Source organism: Thermobia domestica, chromosome 9 (assembly GCF_964235325.1).
Source record: "Thermobia domestica chromosome 9, izTheDome1.hap1.1, whole genome shotgun sequence".
NCBI lineage: Eukaryota > Metazoa > Arthropoda > Insecta > Zygentoma > Lepismatidae > Thermobia > Thermobia domestica.
The window spans coordinates 179,248,071-179,267,315 of record NC_137462.1 but is presented as its reverse complement, the minus strand read 5'-3'; the positions used below and the strand labels follow the sequence as shown (position 1 = coordinate 179,267,315).

The 19,245-nt window shown below is 35.0% G+C and overlaps 1 protein-coding gene across 1 annotated transcript; it reads left to right on the top strand.

The window, feature by feature from the left end:
- Positions 1 to 1,712: 1,712 nt before the first annotated feature.
- LOC145660472 (suppressor of cytokine signaling 5-like) lies at positions 1,713 to 15,113 on the top strand. The gene is made up of 2 exons (XM_081725539.1): positions 1,713 to 1,953; positions 12,180 to 15,113. Exon 2 carries the CDS (start codon positions 12,320 to 12,322, stop codon positions 13,766 to 13,768), a length of 1,449 nt encoding a protein of 482 aa, XP_081581665.1. The 5' UTR covers positions 1,713 to 1,953; positions 12,180 to 12,319; the 3' UTR covers positions 13,769 to 15,113.
- The last annotated feature ends 4,132 nt before the right edge of the window (positions 15,114 to 19,245 follow it).

The window sequence follows — 19,245 nt, the reverse complement described above, 5'->3', positions numbered from 1 at the left end:
TTACTGTTGGGTTGTTACACGATAAATGTTTGCATAGCATGATTCAGCTCAATTTTTGTCCTTAACTCAGCATGGTATGTGTGTAATCATTTAACAAAGCAGATGCAACAGGAAAACAGTTTCTGAACATGCTGAAAATGGGAAGCGAATTAGAAAATGGACGAACAATGATAAGGTGCAAACTTAAGAAAATATTACTAGATGAGGGAATTTCTTCTACATAGGGATATTGTTCCAGGGCGTTATATCTATCTAGGACCTTATACCAAAATGCACCAAGTTGCCTAACGAACTCAACGTAAAACATCCAAACATGAAATTTACAGTTTTCGCAAGGTTAAGCGAAAACATTTTGTAGAGTTAATGCAAATAATTACGGAATGAGCCCCACTGGTTTTATTCTGTGTTCTTTTTAGAAATGGCGGGGTATAAATTAACGCGAAACGTGTACATAAATTATTATGCTTATTATCGCAAACTAAAACGCAGATATTACACAATGCCACGCAAAATTTGCATTTTGGTTTGCGATAATCAACATCGTTATTTAAAAATTCATACATTATTTTGGTTTCGCATCATTCTACAACTCTGCATGTGCTATTATTAAGAATGGTGACTTCAAGAACCTTTTTTCTTGCGGATTTGCGTGAAAGCAATCAAAATTTTCCTTTCAGATAAAATGACTTTGTGTTTGTATTTTATTTCAACTCGAAAATTATGTATAGGTCATAATAATATGGGTGCTGATTTAGTTTATTTCGTAACAATGTTAATAAAATTTGCGTATGCCAGAACAATGCAAAAAGTGCAACCCTTAATCTAACTGCTTGCCGCCTTAAAACGCAAAATACGGGCTCTCCTTTGCAATATTAGGTATAGCACATAAGTTGTGCCTTCATTGCTCTAGAATGCGACTTGCAATCAGCGAACTTAACTGTCTACAAAAACCTGCAAATGCAAATTACATAAACGCATTTGTTTTAAAAGTAGGCCTACAATTTTGGGCTGGATTTCTTACCCCGACGACCATGCCATATGTTTCTTTCCGTCTCAGCACCGTTTCTCTATGCGTACATAATGTAGAACGTTAAACTCGTTGCTATAATGTGACTCGATATCGTTTATAATACAAAATCTTATGAGAATACGTTTCAAATCTATAGATTTTTAAATAAGGAGAATGGTTAAGCACGTATACGCAGAAGTGAGTTCGACTTTCAACTGAGGCGTGTCTTCATTATTTTAATAGTGTTCTAAACAGATTCAAATATTTTGAATAAAGATACACAAGGAAATTTAGAATTTTTGTTTGTATTATTCTCTTTTTTCTAGTTGCACATGGTAAAGTTGTGTCCTTAAACACAGCTTTTATAGACACTTCTCGCACTGAAAATGGCATATTTTAGATTGGAGACGACACTCCGCTCGTATGAGTAAACGAAATTCTTGGTTTTACGTCCCAGGCGTATACAGTATACGCTAAAGGAGACAGTGATGATGAGACATGAATGAAATTGTGGAATTAATAAAGTGGAAGGAAATCGGAAAACCCCGAGAAAACCCACGCACACGGTGTTTATCCAATACAAAGTTCACTTAACCCGGGCTGGGATCGAAGGCCCATAGACACAGACAAAGAATATATACTAGGTCTGTGGATACTGAATCGTTCGGGTTGGAATTTTACAAGGGAAATATCTAGTAATTTTTTGATTAAAGCGGTTGGAAACATAGGTGGAGAGAGTTGTCGAAACTGCCTGTAATAGATTGTGTAGAAATTGTGTCACCGTATTTTCATCTCAAAATATTGTTGTAATGTACAATTAGTGAGAATTAGAATTGTACAATGATATTCCTAAAGTATGTTATATGAAAATGCAGACGTTCTACAAGCTATTTCATTCCCTTCGACGTGGGAAAGTGAAGGGCCTTCATTTCGCGAAACCCCAGGTTAGTGATAACGTACTAGATTTAGATTTTATATGTGTACGATACTGGTAGTCTTAGTTATGAAATAGGATTAATATAGACAAAGTATTTTCTCGAATAAAAATAACCCTGCATAGTAAGTAAGTATTTGATAAATTGAAGGATAATTTGCCATGTTTATGTAGTCTCAACACACTTCATACGTAGCAGTTCCTAATGAAAATTTGTTCAGAGAAATTCTGCGTAACATCTTATTTGCTGTTTAAATATTTGTGTAGATGAGACCGGCTCTAGGCCCTGATTATTGACCTTTCAGTAATCAAACGTGCTTTTCTGTAGAGGATGCATCTACTGAATGCTATTCAGACTTCCTCTGCAAGGCAAATGGTGAACAACATTGCGTGTAGTTAGATCATACTTCAGCTTCTCTCGTTGACGTTGGTTTATGTTTGTGGAGCACTGCGTATGCCTAAGCTATGCTTCTTCCATATACATAACAAGCGTTAAAGTTGCTAGACAATAATTTATGCAAGAACAGCTACTTCTCATCTCCCGTGCACGAGGATACTTCTTACTGTTGCACTCCCTACAGTCATGATTCTATATCATGTACAAGTGGTAATAGAACACAGAACAAACCCTGATCATGTTGTATTCACACTCCAACATGAAATGAGAATACGCTGTGATCTGCGTTTCTTATGCCACTTCAAATTAAATCATTTTTCTAGGTAGTGCAACAGTGAGAAGTATCCACGTGCTCGGGGCATGTGATATTTGTTTTCAAATCCCCCCCACACACAGTCATACAATAAGTACAAGGTCACATTATTATTCTTCCCATACGATATAAAAACGCAGATATTCCTAGGAAAACACCTTAAGTACTAGGGCAACTACGTCAATGTAGGCAAACCCATGTACAAGTTCCATTCGCCTACACTATTCAGAAGCAATGGCACCTCCGCGAAGAGCGAACCTGTGGTTCGAATTTCAAGACGGCATCAGACCCGCACGAAAATTTCCGCATTTCATCCGAACTGATTTCTGCAGAAGCAATCTTTAACTACCACGACCGAATGGTCTTAGCAACTTTCGGGAAAAACTTTACAATACACGCTCCATTGGAAAGGATGATATCTAGAGCATCGGGTTAGAGCTGGAGCGGATTTTGTAAACTTTAACCCTGGGGGATAAACTTTACAATCCACGCTCCAGTTTCTCTTCATTGGTATCAGAAAGCATGGGTAGTTTACGCTTTTTCCTCTTAATTGTTTTTATTATTATTATTATTTTCTGAAACAGCCTAACGTGTTATTGGGCATATGCCTGTTTCAAATATGGCGGTATGTTTTTTCAGTTGAAAGTAGTCCTAATGTGGAAGGGTACTTCCTCCGTCCTTGCCAAAACCCACTACCGTCGCGTATGTGTATGCCCACCGTCGTTGACGCGCCTGCTATCTTCGGACGCACCCTTCGCTCCGTTCGGGCCCCCTGCTGTGCTACTGCCCTGATTCGGTTAGGTAGCATTCGTGCTTTTAGTGGCCACCTAGCACAGGTTGGTTTGTTTATGGACTGTATATGCCCCTAACGTAAAGTAACGTCATCTAACGTAACTTAATGTAATCCAACAAAATACAACCGAATGCATTAGTGCATTTTGGTGCTTTTTTTTTTTTTTTTTCAGTTTTCAGTTTTCAAAGTGGTCCGGCGATACGGCAGTAATGCCCGTAAGGAGTCACAGCAATTTGCACGAATATTACGAATGTGTACCTTATTATTTGGGCAAGCGCCAAGGAAATCGTGCAAAATGTCTCAGAGAGTCATTTAAGGTACAAAAGCATAAAAAAACATTTAAGGCAAAAAAAATAAATAAATAAAATACAGCATGCATCAAAATTCGTCAAGCCACAAAAAATAACATCAAAGTTCATATTCAATTAAACTTTGGCAACGTCAAAGGTAAATAAAATAAACAATCTGCTTAATTACGACAAAATAATTATTCAAAATTATTAATTAACCAAAATTTCACTTGCACTGAATTATTTCTTCTAATAACATATTGTAAAATAATATACGTTAGGGGAGGGGTCTTTGGCCCCCACTGTTAATTTATAATGTAGGTTATTGTAGGAAATCCTTTTATGCAAGTGGTATTTTGGTTGTTAATAGTTTGAAATAATTTACTTTGTCATAATTCATTTAACTTGCCCTCTGTGTAGTGGATCTGGAGGGAGACCTGTGTTCTAGAAACTTGCCATCACAATATACCGTTAACACTTGATTTATCTTTTACTGTTTGAGGTGGATGTGAAAATATTTTTAATGTATGTGTTGTTTTATTCTTAGTTTGCATGAGTTGCAATTGATTTTACATGGTATTCTGTTTTTAGAAGGAGATCGATGAAAATGAAAGTAGGAATATAACAACTTACTGTCATTGCTTTGTTCCGTCATTGCTATTTGAAAATATAATTAGTTTCTTTCTTTTTATTATTTATTTCCTTTTTATTTTTAATTTTGGAGATTTTTCTTTCACAAATAAAATTAAATCATCATTGTTTCATTATTCAGATAAACGTTGGAATTTTATTTTAGCGGGGTACCAACTAGCAAAATTTACCGAACACTTCGCATGAAAACAGCACCCTTGTACAGTTTAGAGCACTTATCATGGTTTTATATTAGTAATTCTATACTTTTAGACATAAAATACGTGTTCCTTTCGTTGTGCAGAAATACTCCACTGGTGGAAATTAATATGTTACACAGTTATCTTTCAAATTAACACTTGTAAACAAAATACTTGTTTCCTTTATTCTGCAGAAATGGTCCGCCAGTGCATTTAATATCTCAGACCGTCCTCTTTCATATGCACTCGCTTATTTTAATCGTAAAATTGCCATTACGATTTAATGACAGTGTATTGTAAAGGTGCAAAGTAACCTAAGCTGCAACATCCTGACTCTACTTTGTGGCGGAAGTGCCGGCATTTCATTCAATTAGTGGATTCCTCGGAACAGTTCCATAAATGTTCGTAGAACCAGTTGTTTACCAAGTGTATGTAATATTACTTAGTTATTTGTATGTTTCCTTGTAATAAGCTGTGCACGTACACATTCTGACGTGAGTTTGGGTTCAGTGTTCGTTTTTCAGGTTAATGAAATTCACTGAATTATATCTTTGGAACTTTGTGAAAAGCATAGGTTCTTTTTAGGATCAACCATAACATTCTTTTACAAAAAAAAAAAGTTAGTATATAAAATAAATGAATAAAATGTAAAATAAAAATGAAAAAAAAAATAAATAAAATGATGATGTTGTGTTTCTGTATGACGTTCACTTTCCTTAAGACTATGGTTGCGTGAATGTGTCACTGATTGCTGAACGCGAACCCACCGGGCCCAGACGGGCAAGCTGTCAACACTCACTGACCCATCCACTACACCAATCATCTCCGGAAAGTAGAACTCAAATCGTCCCAAAATGTGAAGTTTTCTAAGCTTCCCTCATTCTCACTCGCAGTCCAGCATCCCGATCCGCAGGTCATAGCCTGCATCCCATCAAGAGATAAGGTTACAAACCACAACCCGACAGAACAAGATACTGACCCAAGAGTGAAACTGACGGTGAATGCTTCGAAAATCTAAATGTTTGTGTTTACTAACCCAGATAAAAAAAAAATTCTCGAATCAAATCTAAATCGCGCAACGGGATGGAATTTCAAAAAACCTGAATGCCAAAGTGAATTTAGTTGATCTTATTAACGGAGTGAAATTTTCTGGCAGGTCTGTGATTCCAACCCCGGTCACACTAAGTGAAATCAATTCTGTACACTTTCAAGACGCTATGATTTACTTTCGTTACACTGTTCACGTACTGCTTTAAACACTTTACTTCCTGAGTACTAACAATACTATTGAAGTTACTTTACTACATATATTTAAGTGATTTAGCTTTGCACTGGATAATGAAAGATTTTGTTTCGACTCGCATACTTTATTACACTAACTTCTTATATGATAAGAAATGACAGGAGAATACATATTTAAAAAAAAATCGCAAAGGTTGGAAATTGAGGAAAATTCCTGACATAGCAGAATGAATAAGCTTGTTTGGATACAAACTGATTAGAATGACATTTTCTCTCCACATCTCGTGGGTAACCTTCATGTGTTTTAATTTCCATTGACTATAAACAAATCATATGTCATCACATTTTGTTACGAAATGGAAAAAAAAAAAAAAAAAAAAAAAAACCTTATTACAAAACACTATACGACACACGTACTACTTTCCATGGCTGTGTGCATACTAATTTTCTTTCTTTAGTATTTTCTCTTGGTCAAGGTTGTGTAAAGTGGGACTGGCACAGAGGATTTATACCAGTAGGGTGACCTCTTGTATAAGCTCAGACCTATTCACATTTTCTTCCACAACAATAAATCATTTTCTTGACATTAAAGAAAATACCTATTAGAAAATTCAAATCAAAATTTACACTTAACCTAATCCCTAGCCTAACTATCTAAAACTAACTTAACCTAACACATAGAAAATTCACTTTGTCAGACATATTCATAGAATAGTATGCACAGCCGGTTCCAAGGACGTACAGAACATTTTCAGTCAGCTTACCAATTCTTTAAATAAAATAAAAAGAAAAAAAAAAATCTGCATAAGGTTTCAAAACTGAACTTTTGTTTTGCTAATTAAGGGAATTTCCAAAACACAAAACGGATATTTCACTGTTAAAGAGCATCTCCCATTATCAATAGCTATGCCAGCACCCTTGTTATCAATGTGAGCCGAAACTTTGTATACATTTTGTCTCATCGTATTCAAACTACAGTGAAGGTAAGCACAAACCAGAGAATGGATTAATTTAGTAATATAGCAGTACGGAAAAATAATAAATAAAAAAAAAATATATACGAGATTACATATTCAAGATATAATTTTGGGGTGAAATGTATGTACTCGAAAGTATACACATTTCATGGACTGTTGGTAACAAACGTCCACACTGAAAACTCCAAAAGAACAATCCTCCCCCCTCCATTGAACGAGTGATTTATGTTACATCGTTGAGTTTGTATAATGTACAACTTAGGGAAAACTACGCAGCGTTTAGAACATTTTATAAGGCATCACAACACCAATAACATAACACATTTTTCAATCCGAAAGAGGTTCGAAATTTAGCAGGTTAGTGTGGCCGAAAACAACAATAATTTTTATGCTATCGTCTATAACTTACTTGATATGTTCCATGGAAAAACTAATAAATACTTCCCTCCTACGTCTGATGGTTGTTGTTATTCTTGAAGCAATATTCTACACCACCGCCTCTTACTGAGCGATTACATGGTGTTTTCCAAAAAATATTGAAGTTCTCCTTCGAAACCGGGCAATTGAACTGTACCAACACAATGGCTTACGTCAGCCACTCACACCCTGACGTATGAATTTTGCTCTCACAACTGTAGCTTCATCGTCCATTGAGCACAGCAAAACACTCTCTGTATACACAGACTGCCCAAAGACATCAAAGGTATCAATTATTTAGTGTCGTAACCTTTAAATACTTCTCTTTTCACGTTTTTTTTATGGACTGAGATTATCGTACGTCCATCACTAAACACCGCTTCTGGAAAAGACAAAGACAATGGGAAGAAGATCCCTAATTGGAGGTTCATTGTGACGTAACTATACGATGATAGGCATTTCTCTCAAGATCAAAGGAGCCGAAAAATCTCAACCACAACTGTGATTGCGGAAGATCCAATCACAGATAATTTAGATTAAACAAAGGGATGCTTCAAGAAGCTACTATGGCTGACTTTACAAATGAAAATTTTCAATAAGATTTTTGAAATAAAAAATTGTGAATTCTTTTGAAGATCCCCTAAGCCAAAATATGAATGAAAATTGATTGGAAAGGATTAAAAACGACCAGAAATTACCTTATTTCCTAAAATAATATTATATTTTAGCTAAATATACAAATAATTATTCAATGTAAATATATTACCATATATTTCCCTCTAAATATACTAAAATCAGTAGTTCAAGGAACTTAACGCAAATTTCGCGACCTACTTCAAATCGAGTCATTGATTTAATTATATATATTAAAATAAAATTTTAATAAATATAGAATTCATATATACACTGGTTGCCCAAAACTTCCGGGCCATGTTACATTATACGATGTATAAGGTAACAATTCTATCTATGAGAGTAACTGTTACGGTTTCTAGCAAACCCTGTTAAATATTGCGAGCTGCTGCACCTGTTGTGAGTAATTTGAATGTAAATTGTCACGAAAATATATCACAGTGAATAAGAACAAACAAACTGAGAAGAGGGTGGAAAAAACCATAATCTTTTAAAATAAAAATCTTTCTTCATTATCTATTACTTTAAATTTTTGTGTTGTTTAAGTTAGCCTTTTTTCTTTCATATTACAAACTGGTATTTAAAAAAAAATCCTGAGAAGTAAAATTCAATGTAAAGGGCTGTCATTTAATGGGTAAACTTCCAAATTGAAATATAATTTGTCCTTGTTGAATTTAATTCATATCCTTCTTGAAGAATAATTCATATCCTTGTTGAAATGAAATCTTTAAGTTTTACGTCCCACGGTTATGCCGGTTAGGCTAAAGGAGATGAGTGAAATGGTGGAATGAAGAAAGTGGGAGGAAACGGGAGAACCCCGAGAAAACCCACGAGCACGGTGTTTGTCCACCACAAAGTTCACTTGGCGGGGGCTGGGATCGAACCCGGGACCCCAAGCACCAGAGGTGAACGCTCTACCACTGAGCCACCGCGCCCCCCTTCATATCCTTGTTGAATTTAACTTTTATTCATTTATCGGTATGTATAATATTGTGGTTACGCTATGAGGTATCTATGATTTACATAGAACGGAACGTATGCAAGAGGTGTCATAGCAGATAACCAAACTTTCTTAATAATCTAGACCAGCGTTTCCCAACCTTTTTCAACTTGCGGCATACTACGGGTGTAACTTGAATTCTGGCGGCACGCTCATAGTTATTACCTTTATTATTATTATTATTATTATTATTATTATTATTATTATTACTGATCTCACAAAGCAGAAAATTGGTCACAGGTTTTTCCCCGTGCTAAATCTTATTTTTTTTTTATATATATTATAATTTAAAAATAGAAAACAATTGCAATGAAATATAGAACTCAGGTTTTTAAAAATACATATTTTTTCGAAACCTGTATCCAATCTTTTACTAAGAACGGAGATCACTAAATAACGAACGAACAAACGAATCTCTTGCACTTCTAAAACACGAACGTAGGTAATTTGTATGCATGTTTGCTTTGTCGAAAGGATTGAATGATATTTTAAAATTTCAAGTTACGAAACAGTCGGCAACAACAAAAAAACAATAATGGTCTTAACAATGACAACAATCTTTTTTTTATTAGCTACACAGCTTTAGCAGCTACACAATAATGTATGTAAAATAATATATTCCAATTACAGTAATTTTTCCATTGTAGAGGTTCATAGTAATGTGAAACACAAATATAAAATTTATATTTTTTTTATTTTTTTCATTTACATTTTTATTGTCTTGCAGTTGTTTCGATTTCCTCGCGGCACACCTCTGCCCATTTGCGGCACACCGGTTGGGAAACGCTGATCTAGACATTGATAATTTTATGTACACCAATATTCGTGATTAATATTTTCGATTGAAATAAAAGAATAAGGGTTGTGGGGAATTTTTTTAATGTGTGTAATGTTGATCAGTAGTGTCTATTTGAAACTTCCCAAGCACTGATTCATGACTAGTCATTGACAAATATGAAACAGGTACATACCTTCTGCTTACTGATGTCGTCTAGATGAAGAATATGATCCACACTGGTAACAAGGTGTTCCTCTTGATAGATCTTCGATGCTACTACTGCCTGACTTTGGAAAAGCACAGTAGTTTTGTTACTCGACTCGAAGCGAGGTTATGTACTTCCTGTATTTGTGGTGAAATACGTAAAGATGTGAACCTCTGAAATTCACTTCTGTCATCATATTTGTCAATGCATGATCTTACACGTTGAATTGTGAAAGCTAGCTGACTTCAGTGCTTGGCAACGATTTCAAAGACTGAATTACATAGCAGTTTTACAGATAAAGAATTCATTAATTAATCACAATTTAGTTTTGAAATATCCATCATTTCCTTTCGCTGTTCGTTGAATGTTCTCTGAAGAATATTGAACTAAAAGCACAATCACGGACAAAGTTGAAGGATGATATCGATGAGCGCCGGTGACAATATGTATTTCTGACTTCTGGACATCTCGTTTTGATGGGGGTCAGGAAGAAATACGCAAAGGAATCTGCTAGAGGACTCATTCGAAGGTATTATCCTGAAATCAGCATACTTATCCGGTAGAAATGAGGAAGGAAAAAAAATAATGAAAAACCGTGTTAGAATAGCTGATCCCCAATCGAATCTATGCCTATTCAAATTTGAAGCCAACGCTCTATTAACATCAGCTGAGTCTCTTGGTCCTGAGCAGGGGTGCTGAAAGGGGCAGCGTAGGAATTGCTAAGAAATTTCAAATTGCCGCTAAATTGTGGCTAAATTTTAAGCTTAATATTAATCTTTTACATGGATCAGTGGTAAGCATGTGCGCCTTCCTGCAAATATACTGAATAAGCAGTCGCGGATAGACGACAAGTAGTGGTCCTCCAGTTTTGGGGTTTGGGATAACAACCTCATCGTATAAAAAAAAAGGCACTTGCTCAGAAACATTCATAGGAGCCTCGGATCAGGACTGATAATTTGGCACGACCTCAGCAAAAAATAAAATTAACTTGAGATTTGAAACATGGGATATTAGATGTCTTTATAGGGCGGCGCATTAAAATCCGTAACAAGTGAGCTAGAGGAATACAGCATGGAAATTCGTACTCAGTCCTTATGAATAGTTTCGGAGCATGCTACTTTAAAGTTTATTTTAGGTATATGTAAACATTTTTGTTTTTTCTCGATTGTGCACAACATGAAGATTTAGTATTTGCTTTGATCAAGTTTTTTTTTGCGGGGGGGGGGGGGAGAGGGGGATCTGTCAAAGTAGGAATTGCCGTTATTTACTTATAAATCTGAGGCACAGCATTTCTATATACGTAGAAGTTTTTAGTGAATCATATTCACTTGTCATACAATGATGGTCAATGAGAAAAATCTATGAGCTGGATCCGGAAATAAGCCTCAGATAGACTGTCTGTCCTCTGATGGAAGCATTGCTAGCTTGTTTTTGATTACTAAAATTTCAATAATGTTTTCATTTAATCCACTTCGAGCATGGGAAATGATTTTGCTCTCATTTTCTCTTTATGTGGTAAACCTGATTAAAGATGTTGAGACTTGTGAAGATTTTACTTACGGCCTTTTACTAGTAATATTGCTGTGTAACAAAGCTAATATCTCATAGAGAGAGAGAAAAAACTTTTATAAAAAAGCATTTTTCAGTTTCCCAGGGTTGTCACTCCATTTAAATTGGATTCTCACATTTGATTCAGCTTTCAGTTTTCATCAGTATGACCTTGATTATGTAGAAAGTTTAGACAGGGTGTCTTTTGGTCACGAATGTCACGAAAAAGTCACGAAATTTAGCTTTTGGGTCACGATTTTTTTTTTTAACTGTGCAAATGTAAGTACAGATTGAAAAAATTTGTTCAATAAAACGTCAAAATTCACCACCAAAAATGTGTATGGTCTGCTTTAGACGCTACCAAATCGCAAGCAAAATACGTTTGTATCGCATGGATGAAAATTCGGCCTAATTCGCACCCAAATTCGCTCTTCAAAATGTTGGAAAATTTTATGATTTGGTAAAGAAAAAGTAACGAAATTTCATTTTGGAATTTTAATAGACACCCTATTAGATATTATTCAGTGTTAGATTGAAATTGGCATGAAATTAAAGCAAACAGTATTAAAATTAAAGGTTGAGATTAAGTATAGGAAAAAGGGGGAAGGGTATTTTAGATACTGAGCTATTTTTTCTCAAACCGCAAAAGACGGTTACACCTTGTAAGCACTTGTTGCTACTACAAATAAAATTAATGTTTTAGGACAAATTCGCTTGTAACAAACCAAATTAATTTACATTATAAGTGTGGATGTTTAATATGAATTGTTTTTTTTATATTTTAATTGTAATTCTGTTTCTTTGTACTTTCAGGTAATGGATATTTGAATTTATTACGTCGACGTCTTTTTATGTTGAATGCATATGAGATGATGGAATGAATTTGATATGGAAATTTGGTCCTGTTCTTCTGAAATCTGTGGGAAGGGATACTTCATGAACCCAAAGAGATAATGGGCCAAAAGTTCAGCGATTTAAGAAATTTTTTTGGCCCAATGGAAGATAATACGTCAGAGGAAAGTGATTGTCGAAGGCCAGAACATACACCTTCAAATATGTCAAAAGCGGATGGTGAAACGGAAGAGGCAGATAGCAATGTGGATAGTATGGTTGGTTTTAACGAAAGTGTTGTCAAATGTACAGAAGGTGGTGATCAACGCGAAAGTGAACATACCGTTGAAAATTCTTGTTCCTGTCCTGGGGTTAATAGAACTGATGGGTCGGGATATAGTGGTAGGAATAGTGTTCCGACATTAAGTTTGCAAAGAACAAGTGAACCAGGTACCAGTAGAAGAACAAGGACTTTATCTTTGGGACGAAGATCAAGAGTGAAAGTACGGGTGCCGAAAGAAACAGTCTCCAAAAAGAAAAAGAATCCCTGGGTATTGAAATTCAATTACAGGTTGAAAGGTATGAAATCACCAGATCTAGATATACCTGAACCTAATGTAGGTTGCGATTCCTGTGTCTGTACTGGTTACAGAAGAACGGAGGAACATCATCTTGGTGCGGGTGTAGTATTCGAAGCAACCCCATCATCTCAGCTGAGAACGCCGCCGTGTCACAGTGATTCAAGCGGTAGTGAGGATAACGCATCAAGTCAAATGAATCCAGTGATTGATCTATCAAAATTCAACCCTGAAGACTATCCAATAGAAGATTGTGATGAGCGAGCACGTCAGGAGAGAGCACGAGAAATAGCGGAAGGCGTGGATCCACCTCCTGGCTTTCAGCCTCAGATCCATCTAGTTTATCCACAGGAATTTACAATAAATGATCTTACTGCTCTTTTTCAAACACATTTGGGAATACATCCAGCACTTACAGCTCTTACTCAGTTAGATATATCTCTGCAGATGTCGGCCATGCAACGTATTGTTCATTCACAGGTTGACTACATTCATTGCTTAGTACCCGATTTACTTCAAATTACTTCCTGTTCGTTCTATTGGGGTAAAATGGACCGTTATGAGGCAGAACGCTTGTTAGAAGGCCGCACGGAAGGAACGTTCCTATTACGTGATTCAGCGCAAGAAGAATTTCTTTTCTCTGTAAGTTTTCGTAAATATGGGCGTTCTCTGCACGCTCGTATTGAACAGTGGAATCATAAATTCAGCTTCGATTCACATGATCCTGGTGTGTTTGCGTCTTCAACGGTGTGCGGGCTAATCGAACATTATAAAGATCCTAGTTGTTGCATGTTCTTTGAACCCATGTTAACAATTCCTTTACATAGGAATTTTGCTTTCCCATTGCAACATCTGTGTCGAGCTGTCATATGTAGTCACATAACATACGATGGGATAAATCAGCTGTGTCTTCCCAAGTCATTGAAGAGTTACCTTAAAGAATACCACTACAAACAAAGAGTTCGAGTTAGGCGATTTGATCCAGATCATTAAGGCTTTATTATATTTATCCTTTTTTAGCCTGATTGGTTTCACTATCTTATTCATTAAAATGAGAGAATTGTTATACATTGTTAGCAATTATTAAAGAAAACTATTTTTATTCTTGAGATATGTTGTTCCGTCTGTGAAGCAGGGAAATTTTCTTGGAAGTGAACTTGTTTCCTGTTATTCTGTTGTGACAAACGTCCATGATGTCGCAGTTGTCATACATTATTCTTTACATACTTTATTATTTAAACTAAAGTGAAAATAGGGTATATTTAATCGTTTATACTATTCTAGATTTACCGCAAAGCTTTCTGTGAAATTCATTTTTTTTTTCTTTCGTTTTTGAGGGTGTGGCCATGTTGAATAGTGTGGTAGTGTGTTTTCTGAGTTGTTTTCTTAGGAGTTAGTAGAACTCTTCCTAGTTCGGTGAATAAAGATGATGCTTCAAGTCTCGTTAGTAGAGACATATTTTCCTACTGATATCATCGAGATGATATTATTTATGAAGAGGGGTACGGCAGTTCTTTTTTTTTTTTTTTTTTTTTTTTTTTTTAATTGTAATAGAGGGCATTGGATGAGGTATTAATGAAAGAGCCAAGACGACATAGCTAGTCACCCATCATTCAAAGTTGTATTATGAGCGTGTAAATTGAGTCTGTCTGCTTTGAACTCTCCTCTCTGAAAAGAAATATTTGAGTGTTTGCTTGTGTTACTCTAATAGCATCATAATTAGAAGAAGTAACGTTACAGGATATAGTATAATGAAATGCAGATCAATATTAGTAGCTTTTGAAAATTGGAATAAACGTTTATTATTGATTGTATTCTATCTTTGAAGGTACAAATTTAATTTTCGCTAGTCGTTTTCAGTGTCTTAGTCCCTTTATATTTACAGCACTGTTTATCATTATGCGTGCAGAAGTAATTCTGTTACCTTTTTTAAAGGTGATGCATTGAATGTTAAGAGAGTTCAAAGTAGGGGATCGAGCATCTTTTTATGGGAACTGCTTGTTAGATTTTATGATCAATGATACTTGTATTTAAATGTATATCTTCGCTGTAGTGTGATATGAGATACTAATAATTGAAGTTTCGTAGATATTTTTGTAAAAATAATAATACTGTACATAATAGTAATATGTAATATATGTTAAATTCTTCCCTCCAACCAGTGAAATGGTTTCAATTGTAGCCAGTATTGCAATTGTTCTGTTACTCTATTATCTTTTGTATATCTGTTTGTTGAATATTTGTATGTATGTAAAATTGTTGATTGGCGTATGAGTTATAACTTGCAGCTTATGTAGAAAATATAAAACATGTTCAAATAAACATATGAAGATAACAATTTTTTATTAATATGAGAAGAGTAAATTTAGACATTGTTTCTAGTTTAGTTGGTGGATAGAAGCAGTGTTTAGTTTTATTATTTCCAGTTGGAAATAATTTCGCTGCTATATAATTTGACTTCCTCTTTCAGTGGAAGTTTGTATGAGGGTCGCATTCGAAAAGTCGCATTGTGTACTAATTATGGGTCTTTTGTGGAAGCTTTGGTAGATATTTGAAGTAATCACCTTCAGCAGCAACGATGCGCTTCTGTATTGTCTGTCTTTCTAGAATCCAAAACCAGGCAAACTTTTCGTGGAAATAGTCTTGAAAAATTGCAGTCCCAGTTTCTTCTGAGTGAAACTGCCCTTTCCTCAAATGCTTTTAAAAGTTAAAATATAACGAAAATTTGCACTTAGCCAAATCACGTGAGTGTGAAGGATAATTAGTTGTTTTGATATACAGTAATTAGTTTGCAGAACTACTGTTTGCTTTCCAGTGGGAAGAGACATTCTTGTGATGAAAGAGTAAACATTGAGTTTTTAGATATACAAAATTTTTTCATAAACGTATTGTTGTAACTAAATATGTGCCATGGAAGAATATAGCATACATGACTTCTTTCATTGATTGCTGTTCTTTCCTAGTAGTTGATGTAAAGCTTATATTTATGGATTCATCTATGGCTCTCCTCACAAGTTGGGCAGTTAATAAATGGTAAAAATTATTCATCCTTTTTTATTTTCTTCGAGAAGTGAGACGAAAAGAAAAGGAAAAATATAAAATACCTACTACATTGTTTAAAGAAAAATAGATGCATTTTCGGCAATGGGAAATCACCCGAGCTGAGTCGTGCCGAATGAAAGAAATGAATGTCGAGTCGAACCGTGTTTGGCTCTCATGTACACGGTGGACCATTTATCTTCATACGTTCTTGTAACTTTTAATCTAAGAGACAAAATTCTGATATTTTGTATTAAGCAAATATCAGCAGGGGTACATTGTACGATATACTCTGTGATACCACCAAGTTAGCAGTGTTGCCAACCCAACATAGTTGTATGTTTTCAAATAAGCATGTTAAATGAAAAAACATATTTCATAGTGCTGCAAACTGAGGATGGTACAATGTGACAAGTATCCAAATTTTGGTCGCTTCTATAGAGCGTCTCACTCTTAGATTGCAGTACAGAGTAAATGGAGCGCGCTGTTGCCATATTTCTTCCGCCGCGCCGTATGTTTTCTTCTGAAGAAAGAACCGGAAAGACAGAAAGAGTGACTGAGTCTGTAAATAAAAACTTCCTTAAATTCATATTTTTTTCTTTCTTTTTAGTCATTCCATTAGCGCAAATTCACTTGGAACGGCGAATTGGAGGGTACGAAACAACGGTCTAGTAATTGTGTTAAAGATTTCCTTTTAAGATGGTTTATAAATCATTGTAATAAAATTTTGATGGGAGCAATACGAAATCGAGAGAACATATGGAAAATATAGAAAACGTATGATTGAAATAAATGACAGGCTAAACAGTTTCACACAGAAATTTCCTGTACCAATTGTGCGGCAAACTAAAGAATACCAATGGGTAAGGTACTGCTACTGAAGTTGGATAAGAGTGAAGACTGGAGTAGGGTGATAGTGATACATGACGAGGAAATATGACGTACGAGAACGCTCATTCGTTTGTGTACGCAAAATATTCGCAAATCCAATTCCGTTTGTCAAACAAAAGTTACATCGTAAAGTACATTGTGAACGCAGCTGCTTCCCACTTCCGATGGTTTAGATCCGATTTTCCCCGCGAAACAACAGTATGATATTTTAACAATTACCAGGAGCTCTAAACGAAACATCGCACTATAATAGAAATTATAAATACATTTGTAAATATTAACGAAAGATTTGTAAATTTGAAATAAAAGAAGAAAAGAACGCATGCTTAATACCTTTTAATCATTGTCACTGTTCACTTAAAGGTGAATTCCCTTCTGTGTATTCAGTCTGTAGCTGAAAACCCGAAGATAATGGTTGAGGTGACGACGACGACGACGATGAAGTTGGTGAAGATGATGATGATAGTGCTATGAGAAGACGTTCTTCATCGGCCTTTCGTAATTCTTTCTTTTTTTTTTTTCTTCTCAGTATTTCATTAAATGAGATACAGACGGAACCCGTCCAACGACGCAATTGACTTTTGATAAATTAGGCAAGGTTTTGTTTTCGTTTACATTTCTTAAAATAACATTCAGTCTCATTTGCGAAAAGTAACGAATAAACAATAGCGCATTCCACTCTGAACAAAACCATCATAGATCACCGATCTTGCATTTTTCTGTAGTTCTTTTCTTCTTTGCTTGACTTTCGCAGGAGTCGTCAATTTTCCTTCTTGTTCTTCCTTTCGTAATGTGTAAATAGTTCTTTCTGAACACCCTGTAGCTCTTAAGGCATGTTCAGACACTTTCAGCACTATTTGACGCTCTCCCCCAAGCAGCATCCCAATACGTCTTTTCCGCACTTTACTCTCCATGACAAACAATATAGTAAATACTGTATAATATTATTGACACGACACAACAAATATTTTAAATATTTCAACAATTTCAAATGTAATGCTGAATAGGAACTGAACCGCCCTGATTTCTATGCTCACTTCTGACACCTCAGAGACACAATATCAGTCTGGAAACTGAAGAATGAAAAGAAACTATTAAATCTGTTCTAAACAAATACACAAGTTGTGACTTTAAATCACATATAGTGACAGGCAACAAAATACAGATCGCTGGGCGAGGAAACAAAACCAAATAGAATTATCAGACTCTCCGAAAATACATTTTGTTTCTTCATGCTTCCTAAAGAAACATAGGGGGAAAGAACCGAGAGCCTTTTCATTCTTTTTTATGAGCTCATGAAGTTATTTGTTATGAATGCTTTTTTTTCATCTTTATTTGCGTATCCAACCTAAATAAGAAAAATGGTATTACAAACGAAACCAACTTTTATTGCCAAAATTGTCAGCATTCGGAAGGACATTAGGGAACATATGGGAATTGTAAATGAATCAATTGCAAAAACTAATAACTTTCTATTATCACCAGTGAGTGAGTTGTTTTTTATTAACAGATACATTATTATTATTAACAGGTGTATTGGCTTGCTTTGTCCTCTTCCTTAGGTACTGATCTTCTGAAGAAACGGTTTTGTTTGAGTACCAACTGCTTTTTTGTGCTTTATGTTATTGTTGAATTTGTCTTTCTTGGAAGAGATAAAGTGAAAACTGTACGCTCCCCCATGTCTGAATGTTATATATATATATATATAGAGAGAGAGAGAGAGAGATGCAAGGGCTCGAAAAAAAAACGGCTTTTTTCGAAAAAAAAAACTCGGTTTTTTCTGCTTCGCTTTTTTGCTTGGGAAATTTTGCGCTTTTTTCAAAATTTTGCTTTAAATTGATAAAGCAGACTTTGTTTCGCTTCTCTACAGCACAAGATCTCATTTCATTAGTGGTTGATGTAGATGATAATAATATAGAAGCTCTAAAATAAACCATGAATAACGAATTTTTTTTTTAAAATTCTTAACATATTTACATCATGAATTCCAAAGGATTAACCAATATATATATAATAATTTTTTAACTTCTTATACACAAAAATAAGTACTTTTTTTTAAAAAAAAAGATACACAAATAACTAGCAAAATTGTATGTAGTATTTTTACTTCAAAATATCACACACCCTCTTTTTGAAGCAAAAAATAAAACATGAAATACATTTATATGATAATCTTAAAAGCTGCACATCAAGAGCTTGGTTTCGGGTGGTTTTGTACATTCTTGAAATTTTTAAGTTTTAACTTTTATATACATTGTATGAATATTTCGAACAAATTTTTCATTCATTGATCACATACGTAATAATGTTACCACCTATAAGGTGCTTGGAATCTGCAAAATCGGTAAAATTCCGAATTGTATAATGCACTGACTGCTCCTTAAGCTTGTTCAGAATCGGGAAAGTACCAAATTTTCTGTAAATGGATCATATGCGTAATAGACTGTTCATCTGATCGTGCGGTTTCCTATACTTACAACCACTATCAAGGTTTACCCAGTCCTAAAGGTTTATGAATTTTTAACGACAGGAATTCAACT